This window comes from Fukomys damarensis, unplaced genomic scaffold (assembly GCF_012274545.1).
Source record: "Fukomys damarensis isolate Sample0158 unplaced genomic scaffold, DMR_v1.0_HiC HiC_scaffold_33, whole genome shotgun sequence".
Lineage (NCBI taxonomy): Eukaryota > Metazoa > Chordata > Mammalia > Rodentia > Bathyergidae > Fukomys > Fukomys damarensis.
The window spans coordinates 47,809,161-47,820,874 of record NW_022900945.1 but is presented as its reverse complement, the minus strand read 5'-3'; the positions used below and the strand labels follow the sequence as shown (position 1 = coordinate 47,820,874).

Below are 11,714 nucleotides of genomic sequence, written 5' to 3'. Positions count from 1 at the left end.
GTAGTAGAGGAGCAGACAGACAGACAGACACACACACACACACACACACACACACACACACACACACATCTTACAACTCAAGGAGCTGAACATAAATAAAATATTTGAGTAGCCAATTTACCAAAAACATGCAGGACCAACAGCATAGTTCAATAGCAATCTTTACCAAAATAGAAATTCAACTATGAGATAGAACTTTGTACCCATCAAAATGACTATAATGAAACCAGACAATAAAAAAGCAGTAACAAATGTTGGTGGGAATGATGAGAAACTGGTACTCACCCTCATATCTTGTTAGTGGGATATAAAAGCAATCATTTGAAAGAGAGTGAAGTAAGTTTTTTAAAAAAATATTATATATAACTTTACCACCTGACTCAGCAATTCTAGGTATACACATGCTCAAAAGAAATAAAAACATATGTCCACACAGACTTGCATGTAGATACTGAACAGCATTATTCGTAAGAGTTAAAAAGTGGAGCCAGTCCACATATCCACTAGTGTGAGTGAACAAAATACAGCACATTATACAAGGAACTATTTTCAGTAGTAAAAAGTACTGAACTCTTTGACATTTACTTCAGCATGGATAAATTTAAAAACAAGCATTATGCCATTAAAAAAGCCAATTATCAAAGACCACATGCTGTTCGACTCTGTGAATATGAAATATCCAGAAAAAGAAAATCCACAAAGATAGAAAACAGATCAGTGGGAACGAGGGGCCAGGATGGAAATAGAGATCATCTATAAATGAACATTCAGGATCTCTGTGGATGGTGGAGTGGTTGTATAACTTCACTCACTAATCATATCCTTAAAATGGGATTGTAAATTAAACACCGAAATAGGAAAGTTTTCTTATATCCTTACCACACAGAAATAAGCACCGTTAATTTTTAACTTTGTTTTTGCTTGTTATGTAAAAACAAACTGTTCTTGGTCCACATTGGGGAATTTGTACGTCATAAAACTTTTAAAAATAAGAACAATTCTATGCATTTCATAGAATCATGAATGCTAAAACTGAAAGCCTATCTCGTATTATTATTAGGCCTCATTTTATCTGCTTTTGGCTTTCAAATTCCCTTTTAGAAAATAAATTGGTAGAATTACATGATTTTCTTGGCTCTTTGTTGCTTGTTCTAATTGTTCTTTCCTTCATTGTTTTCCCAATTCCTTTAAGAACTACTACTCCAACCTGTTGCTCATGAAAATGATGCATGATTAAAAAAATACAGTACATCCTCCTTTCTTGACTGGGTTGCTCTGTTATGGCTATCTCAATCAATATACAGCATTTACCTTTTATGACTTTGAAGAATCAGAATTTTCCTGATGCCACATTCAATGAACAAGGTAGATGAGAATATGTTTTCAACACTGTGCATTTCCACTGGATGGCACTAAGCAAAGGCACTGTATTTTCTAATCACACCTCAGAGAACTTCCTACTGCTTAGAAAGCAGCACGAATGATGGGATAAGTGTACTTGAAGCAAGGGGGAAGTATTTTGAGGGATTAATGGTAATGTGTCTTTCCCTGTGATAATTTTTAAGATTAGTACATTTGTAGTACATTTACATTCCTTGTGTATCCTGGTACATGTACATAGTGCATCCTAACATTTCCCATATACCGTGACTACTGCTTAGTCAAGCTAAACTTATGAGCTTAATTTGGGCCATATATTTTTCTAATTCCATTTTCCTAAAAATCCTATTGTCCCTCCTTTTCGGGTAAGAAAGTTGAGACTTGATAGGGTTAAGAAACCTTAGTAGACTGGAGTTTACCAGGAGTTGGAGGCAGAGGGGAATAAGGAGTCACTTTTTGCTTAATGGTCAGAGTTCCTGTTTAGAATGCTAAATTTTGGAAATAGATACTGGCAATGACTGAACAACATAATGTACTTATTTATGAGGCTGATTTGTATATTTCGTCCAAAAATATATACATCCAGTTAAAAAGTTAAGAAATTTGCATTATGTCAACATGTTAGGATGCATACTGCATACTCTCACTCATCAACTGAGTACATTCTTTGTTTTGTTTTTTTTGAGACAGGGTCTCACTATGCAGCCCATGCTGGTCTCGAACTCACAGCGATCCTGCTGCCTCAGCCTCCCAAGTACTGGGATTACAGGTGTGCACCACCACACCCGGCTGAGTACATTCTTAACATGAATGTTACTTGTATGTGGACTGCTCCTTGGTAACCCAATGCAATAATGTAAATCTCAGGTACCTAACAGCAAGAAGCCTAGATCTTATCAAATTCTAATAACTCAGAGCTCTTTAAAATCTTAGCAGGTCCTATTTTAATTTACTTCTGAAAATTTAAGACTAAAATTCATTGAGACATCCACAATGTATTCAGTACTAAAACTTGGATCATGCTGAAATTTACTGCACCAGAATTAGACCTCCAGGATGCAAACTGGTTACTTCATAAGGTTTTACCACTACCTTATTTGATGCTTTGTGGGGGTCAGGGCTCTATAGCTCAGCTGATCTAGTCCTTAGTCCCAGTCCCTGTATTTGCCAAAGAAGCACTGACACAGGGTCAGGTCGGATTTAATGTGACAGAATGAGGTCCAGTGAGAGTGACTATTTTTAACCTTGACCTCAAAGGCTATTCTAAACTAGTTTTGGGGAAACTTGCACAGAAAGCTGTTTTCTTAAAAATCTATCGGAATAAAAACTGCGCTCTCAACAAGCTCCTCCTCATCTCTCTATAACTTCAAGGGTGTGAAGATAGACTGGACCAAAGGAAAACTCTCTGAAGGAAAGCCTGAAGACTGTCAGTTTTGGTAAATGCCAAATTGTTCCATATATGGGAAGACATTGAACTGTCACCAGTAGGTAAAAATGAAAGATAAACAAAGGCTTTTCACTTAAAGAACATCTTTATTTGATCTTTAATATACATTACCTTCGATCTGTAAAAATCACATTATGGAGGACATGACTGGAAACCAGTTCAGGAGCAGCCAGTGAGTTCCAATTTAGGTGGTTATGCTTACCCCCACTTAGGGTTAGGGAAAGGTTTCATCAGTGAATTTAAGACCAATGAGAATAAAGAATGGCATTTCAGCTTCTCAATTCTTTAATTAAAATTGGGATGCTTTATTAATCAAGCAGAAACTAACCTCTAAATTTTCTAAAAAAATAATTTTCCCCACAAAGAGCTGAGCTTTATCTTGACAAAATTTTCTAGTATGCAATTTGCAAAGTTCTGTAGCATTCGAATAGCTTCAAAATATTTGCAACTGCTTAAAAGCTTGTAACATAATCAATGTTGATGTATGTATCTGAGTATGAAGACTTACATTCACACTGAGCTAATGCGACCTTAAAAGAGGTCCAGACTTAGAAAGGCAGCTCCTTTGTAATGTGGAAAAGAGATAAAGTATCTCCAGCTCTCTCATTCTGAGTTACAAGTGTCCCTCCCACAGGAATTTCAAAAAATTGAAACATTTGATAAAATTCTTGGTGAAAAATCTATTACAGTATCTGTAATGCCTTGTACACTGCAATGCATACACTACCTAATATGATGTTGCGTAATTCTGTGAGTGATTATGTGATTTTCACAAACGCTGGCTCAAATCAAGTTTGAATGCATTTAGTTGTTAAATAGTAGAAGTATAATGATGTTGAGCTGAGGGTTGTTTTATCTGAAAACGATGCATATTTAGATTCTGAAATAATGTTATGAGCTTGTAAAAGTCTGTGGAGGGTTACACAAGGAAAGAGGAAGGGACTTTTCCTTCCATAAGCCTTTTTTTTTTTTTTCTGTGCTCCTCAGAATCAGGCCATTCCAGAGCTAACAGGGGCTTAACCTTCAGCAGTCTGATGATGGCTGCCAAATGGCAAATGAAGCACATAACACATGTGCTGTCACCTAGAATTTTTCAAGATTGTTTTCGACAGCACCAAGACCAGAAATTCTATGATATTCTTGTCTTAGAGCTCAAATGGTACCAAAATGGATAAATTTCTACAGCTCAAGCAATCCAGAGTCCCAATCCAAGGGTCAGTGAGTAGACAGAATTGGGAGACAAAACAGTATTTTGATGCAAGACCTTTTTTCCACAGAAAATCCAGAGTTACAGCATTGAATAACATGGTGAAGAGAATGTCTGACAGCATATCCATTCAATTTTGCCCCTTTCATAATAAGTCATATTATTCTGAAATCCAAACAGAGTCCACAGAAATACATGTATTTTCTAGACAACAAAACACATAGCTTTCGGTAACACAAATACACACAACTTAACATATACGTTTTTTGCTTTGACAATAAATTTGTAAATTAAGACACATAAAAATGGTGCAGACTAAAGGGCCTTATACAAATTAAATGTGGAGTCATGTCAGCAACTATGATCTGTGGGCCATCTCCAGCCCCCCACCTGCTTTTGCAAATAGAGTTTTACTGGAACACCACTATACGCATTCATTTGTTACCTACAGCTGCTTTCATACTTCAACAGCAGAAATGAGTAATAAGAGGAACTGCATGGCTCACATAGTCTAAAATATTATCTGGTCCTTTAGAGAAAAAGCTTGCTGACTGCATACAGACCAAAATGAACATCTCCATCGTAATATAAATGAGCTAAAGTAACAGAAAATCATCTTCATCAATGTTTTTGAACCAAAATAAGTGGATTAAAATATATCCATATCATATGCAGTTACTTAAATATTTTGCACATAGTCCGTGTGGTTCAAAACCAGTTACTGTGTTTGTGAACTGACAGTTCTGTAAGTTTGTATATCGTACTTATGTATATATCTATATAAAGGGTGGACAGGACAAGGGCTAGCCAATTTGAGGTTAAGGAAACCTAAAGAAATTACCAGGAACTAAGAAATATTTTAGTTTTTCTTTCTATTTAAGAAATATGGGTACCACCATTAGTAGGAAGTATACCAAAACAAAGAGATTTATAACTGCAGGTTTTACCCATGAATTGACAAAAGCTTTTTGAGCATAAAATAACCAGCCTTTCTATAAAATATTGATTTTAATTATACATAAAGCGATATACCAAAATAAGAATGTTTTTATTTCTAAAGTAAATATTTTAGTCAAAGTTGCATCAGTCAAATATTTTTTATCTTTTCCAGATATTTTAGTTATTAACTACAATTACAGTTGTATTATATAGTAACACTTTGTTTAAAATATATTATAAACTTTTTCCTCATTAATTTAAGTGATATATAAAATTAACGATTTTGTAATATGATTCACACTGGAAAACATTTATAATGGTATGAATTACTCTCACACAGAAAATGTCATTGGAATTACATAAAATATTCTAATGCTTGAAGGTACCAGGCACAATGCTTGGCACTTACTCGGTACTCCACAAATGTGTGTTCAGCCATTCTGTCGTTTACTCATGCATTCATTTAAAGAAATTCAAGCTTAAGGAGAAACTACGTTATATTTTAAGAATGGCAAGCACAATCTGATATCAACAAATTTGGAGTCATGACAAAGACTTTGGCAAGGTAAGAGTGGAGAATGTGAGAGGTTGATGATCAAAATTTCAAACGGCTTCGTTAACATCTACCAAGTAAAGCCCTGGGTTGCCCTAGATGACATAATAGAAAAGCAAGGTTAATATCCCATAAAAATGAATTCTTTCAGTATCAGTTTTTACTTCTCCATATAAACAACTGCTCAGATAGGAATAGGATGGTGTTAGGGAGACATTAAGCTGTACAAGCTACCAAAAAGTAAGAACCCTCTGACTGGGGACTTATTTCTCTGCACTGGAACTTCTTTTTGATTATAGGCCTACTCACTTGGTTTTTAACAACTTCACACTGGTTGAATTTCATTCTGGTTGAATTAAGTAAAAATGATTTGAACCAAAAAACGTGACTCTAAAATAAGGTCAAATAAAGGTACAAGGTAGTGCGGGGGTGTGCAACATTCTTATTTTTTTCTTTTATGTATCAAGTGATTAAACTATTCCGCATAACTGTGCCACATGTAAAAGGTGAGAGGTGTCAGCTCTTTGAGGAGTCACCTAGAGAAGAGCATTCCTGCACTTTTTCACAGAGGGTCTTTTACATAAATTTTAAAAATACTGAACCTGAATAATAAGGTCTAAAAATGCAAAAGGCTGTGAAGGACATGAAGATACTTTTGAAACTACACAAAGTATGGGTGAAGACTGATCTTGGAGGAATTTATTTTAACAATCTGTAACAAAAATAAAACATGACAATGGCAAGTTATTTGTATCTGACTTTCACTGCCTTTGGTATTCAGAGAAGAAAAAGCATTGTTACAAGCTCTAGTCCTACCGTCACACAGTAGATAGAAGACCCTTCCATAGTCCTTCTCAAATCCTTCTCTGTACCAGAAATGGCCAAGCTTTTACACTTCCCTGCCCTTTCATAAGGTGCAGTCACGCGGTAACACAGAACACTTGGGGGGGTTCTATCTCCTCTGTGAGGAAAGATGAGCCAAGATGGCACCTGTACTCTGCACTCTCCTAAGCAAGGTGAGAATCTGCCATCTGCACAGCTGTTCTAGGTTATCCGCCAACTCAAGTTTTTTACTGATCTTTTTTCAGTGACTCATAAGTGGACTTGCGCTATTCTTAGAAGCCAGGCTAAATTTTTCTCGGAATCAAATACTTTCCCCTTCCTCTTCTACAGTCACCTACCATTTTCAAAATTTAAAATTTTCAAGTAGCAAAAGACCTCACAATTTCAAAATAGGTGCTAAAACTTAACCCTCTTAAAGATATAACCGGCTTAGCATCCTTATTTTGTGTCCAATGAATAATTCTGGAGTGGCTATCATTTATGGATCACGGGGTGAACTGTGAAGACTGTATGATGACTGCTAGTGTAAGATGATCACCCTGAGAAAATGTTTAATTTGTTAAGTTCTTTCCCAATTTAAATCTACTACATGCTGAGGATTAAATGGAAAAACTCCCATAAGAAGAAACAAGCCTCTAGGATTCCAAAGTGAGCTTCTTGTACAAATTTCTTTCATAAAATATTCAAATTTAGAGTAAATATTAAAGTATACTGTTTCCAACTCTTATTAATGTCAATGGAAGAGGTCTGTATTAAATGAAAAGAGGAAAAAGGGTCTTTCACTGTCATAGAAATTCAAGGAACAGAAAATTTATAAGCCTTAGTATTCATTCTAGTTCTTGATAAAATTTAAGTTCTTTCTGCTAAAATGATAAATAGCAGTATCTTTGAAAAGCAGTATCAATGCAAAATGTATTGAGGGTTAAGAGAAAGTCCTTTAGATAAATTCCATTTTTAGTGTAATTAATTAGTTATCACTGAAAATTATTTTGAAGCTGATTCTTTGCATTTCTATAAATATTCTTGGATAAACTAAAAAATATACTTGTGAATAGCTCATTCATCTGTAAGATAAATAAAGGATCCCATCCCCACCCCAGACAGAAAGCTTAAGGAAGTTTCACTGTGTTTTGCTTTTGCTTTAATAAGTTGTCAAAGTAATTCAGCTTATGGTGGCAAATTCAAAGCTGCATAGTAGAAGAGGGAATTTTGTCAAGTCACAAAGTTGTAAGTTGAGTGACTCTTAACTCTTCAATGAAATTAAAGTGGATAATTGTACTTGGTAGAGTTGTTGGCTTGGAAAAATAATCGCTTACCAACAAAACCAAGGATTTCACTAAGAACAAGTTTCAAGGCAACAAAATGGCATTTTTCCCACTTTTTGTCATGCTACCTACACCAGACTGAACTACATGCACAAAACCCCAAACCCAGGCTCCAAAGATGATAAATAGCAATTTCAATGGTACCTCATGGAGAGAAAGACTTCAAGAGTATTCTTTGTGAGATCATGCCCCCAGTGAATTAAATTTAACTTAGAAATTTCAATGAAATCGATTGGGACTGAAATGGTTGCCAGTCTAGTCATCCAATGGGGAACATGGAAATTCAGACAAGGTTCAGTACTTCTGTTTCTGTTTTGAGTCCTCTTGTATACTGATGTAGTTACAATGTTCTTTTGTTCTTGTTTATTTTAGTTTATTCCATTAATAAAATGGAGAAAAAAAGGGATAAACGTGTGTAAATATTTGATTTGAAAGCTGCTCCACTGTGGGAGGACACAAATATATAATTGGTTCCAAAGGCCATCTCTAACTCCTGCAAGGCGCTCTATGCTCTTGGCTTGCGCTAACAATACAGAAGTGATGTGCGTTGTTTCTCAAGTGACCACCTCATTACGAATCAAAGTACATCAGGTCTCCGACCTATACGTACCAGAACATGTTTTGGTCAGGTAGAAAATGGAATAATTTCAAAGTTGGTGTATCTACATGTTGAAAAGTCTTGCAGGGAAGAGTTTCACCCTGTCACGTTGACTCAGAGGTCCAGGCTTTCAAAAGACGCCTCTCCCTACTTGTTTCTGTAGTAGTCCATGTAAACAAAACACAGGTAAGAATGGTCCTTCTGGAGCTGCTTTCATCGAACAGCAGTACCTGAAAGTGTGGTGTTGGCTAAATGTAACACAGGCAGAGGGTGAGCCTCTGTATTGAACACCCAGTGGTCTAAAGGTAAAAGGTCATCACCAGAAAACAGCAGATACAAGTACCTGAAAATAATAAGAGGAGAAATGAGATTCAATTATAATTCAACAAGAAGATTAAATGAGCTCAGTTATGGTGGCAGAGAAATTCAATGACTTATTTTGAGAAGCTTTGATGAAAACACATCACAGAAATAAACCTTAGTCACCCAAATGATCTAAAACACAAAATGTGTTCCAGACTACAGCTCAAGGAGCCCCAGCAAGGTGCATTTCTAGACCTCCTGAAATAAAAGCTTTTAAAGAAATTATTTATGAGGAACACAAAACAATGCTGCCAGGTGGCAAAAAAAAAACAAACACTACATAATTTTTCAAAGACATTGTCTTAAAATCACACATAATATCAATCATGTTCTGTAGAACAAAAAATTAATTCACACTTAGTAAATACTGAGGGCAATAAGTGAAGTATATGATTCTGTATACAGAAAAGGCATTTATACACTATTCCTCCTGATAGTTGTAGTATCTAGTTTTTGGTATGACAAATTGTTAAGTTTCAGAAACATGAAATCACAAGAGGTTTAATTTTTTCATTAAGTTTATCAATGCATTTTAGGTATACAATAAAACATTCATCATTGGGAATTTGTATCTTTACATGATGTACCTTGGTTCTTATTTTTTCCCCATTCCCTTGACCTCCCTTCAACCCCCCCTCCCTATTTATACAGAGTTTGTTTTCACTTTTTCCTTTTCTCATTTATTCCTTTCTCCTAACCCTCCCACTTCCCCTCCCCTTTGGACCTTTTCTTCATATTTTACAATACCTAGTATATATTTTGATCCTTATTTATACTTTCATTTTCTCCTTAATTATTCTTTTATTTTTGGGGACCAGGAATCAAACTTGGGTCCCACTGAGCTAAATCCCTGGCCCTCTCCATAATTATTCTTAGTAGGTAACAGGATTGTGTATACGAAAATAAGGATCTTAGCCTCTTCAGAAGCACTACAAGCCAGAATAGTCACTTGGAAATTAAAAATGGACACAAAAAATAATTCTTACGTATAATGTCTAGAAAATTACATTCTGAGACCTATCATGGCATCATCAAAATGAACATAAAAAACTAGAGTGCAGGGCTGGGAATGTAGATCAGTGGTACAGCACTTGTCTAACGTGTGAAGCTCTACATTCAATTCCAGCACATTAAAAAACAAAAAATAAACACCCCACAACACTATGGAGTCAGGAAACTTGATCTAACTCTTGATCTTTGCAATAAGTAGTTCAGTCAACAATTTTTAAATTTTAAGTGTATCTTTTGACTACTGCTTTAGTTAGAGGTGAGAGCAAGAACACGTGGCAGTGAGGTAGATGGAGATGCATGCTGACTTTATGACTGGTGAAGCTGGAATGGAGAGCAACAGGGCCTTCAATCTCATTCCTTGACCTTAGATCTTAAGGCCTGCTTCCCTGATTTATCTACCATACTGGAAGCATAGAAGATGGAACTAACAGATTTGGTTAGACATAGCAATAAACTCTGCATGCTCTGCTTATCATGTGGAGACCAAAAGCATAAGCTCTAGGTATCCCTTGCATCCAAAGCACACTCTAAGGCGACATGCTGCCTATTTATGTGCTATATATGTGTTAAATGTGCTAAAAAAATGTTAGGCACACCTAATCTCATCATTAAAATAACTGATGCATATGAGAGAATGGAAAGGGAGATTTGGATCCAGAGACACACAGGGAAAAAAGCTATGTGAAATTAGAGGCAAAAGTTGAACACCTTTTCCTGTATTTCTTTCCTATCTTTATATTGTATTTGGTGCAATGTCTATTTAAATTTTTCACCCAGTTTTTAATTGGATTTCATGTTATCTTGTAGCTAAGTTTTGAGAATTCTTTATATATTCTTGACTCAAATCCTTTATCGGATAATGATATGCAAAGATTGTATTCCAGTGTGTGGCTTATCTCTTCATTCTCTTAATGTCTTTCTAAGAGCACACAATTTTAATTTTGAGACCAATTGGTAAATTGGTTTTTAATGGATTTTTTTATGTCATATAAAAAAAAAAATCTCTGCCTAGCCCAAGGTCATAAGGATTTTCTCATATTTTTGTCTACTAGTGTTTACTGTATTATTGCAGGCTTTAAATTTAGTTTTCTCACTCATTTTGAATTTTGTATATAAATACAAAAATCTAATTGTCCCTGCACCTTTTATTGCAAAATCTATTCTTTCTCCCTGTACTGCCTTTGTACCTTTGTCACAAAGGAGTCCAGAGTGTATGGGATCCCCAACTGCCATCCTGGGAACACTCTACCCTGTTGCGTGGATGTGTCAATGAATGCATTGGTATCATACTTTTGATTATCATAGCTTTATAATAATTCTTAAAATCAGGTAGAATTAGGCTTCCAACTTTGTTCCTTTTCAAAGTTGTTTTCATAATTCTAGGTCCTTTGCTTTTCTATAAGAAATTTAGAGACAGCTTGTCCACGTCTATAAAAACAAACAAACAAACAAAAAAACAAACTGGTGGCATTTTGATCAGAACTGAAAACATCTATAAATTAAGTTGCAGAGAATCAAAAACATCAAGTCTTTAGAACCATAAACATTTACTTAGGTCTTCTTTCTCTCAGCAATGACTAGTTTTCAGGTCTTTCATGTTTTATCAAGATTTACCTCTAAATATCCTCTATCCTTATGCTTTTATTAGTAGTAATCTTTCTTTGTTTCAATTTCTGATTGTTTATTGTTTGTATACAACTAACTTTAATATACTGACCTCATATCTGCAAGCTTGCTCACTAATGCTGTTAACTTTCTGGTAAATTACACGGGATTTTTCTACATGGACTGTCACATTCTCTGAAAAGACAGTTTTACTCTTTCGTTTCTGGTCTAGGGGTGTCTTTTCATTTTTTCTTCTCTGACTGTACTAACATTTCCAGTACAATGCTAAAAAGAACTGAAGAGATTAGACAGCCTTGTCTTCTTCCAGATCTTATGTGAAATTATGGAACACATTTAGTTTTTTAAGTGCAATGTTAGCTGTTACTTTTTTATAAATGCCCTTTATTAGGTTGAGGAAAAAAATTTTTTTTTTTTTTGTAAGG

The 11,714-nt window shown here is 35.2% G+C and overlaps 1 protein-coding gene across 1 annotated transcript in view; it reads right to left on the bottom strand.

The window, feature by feature from the left end:
• Positions 1-3,776: 3,776 nt before the first annotated feature.
• Positions 3,777-11,714, bottom strand: part of Man1a2 (mannosidase alpha class 1A member 2) — a 119,401-nt gene continuing 111,463 nt past the window's right edge. Inside the window, exon 13 of the mRNA XM_010631188.3 lies at positions 3,777-8,635. Within this exon, the coding sequence (XP_010629490.1) occupies positions 8,506-8,635 (130 nt within the window). The 3' untranslated portion in view covers positions 3,777-8,505. The remainder of the gene's footprint in view (positions 8,636-11,714) is intronic.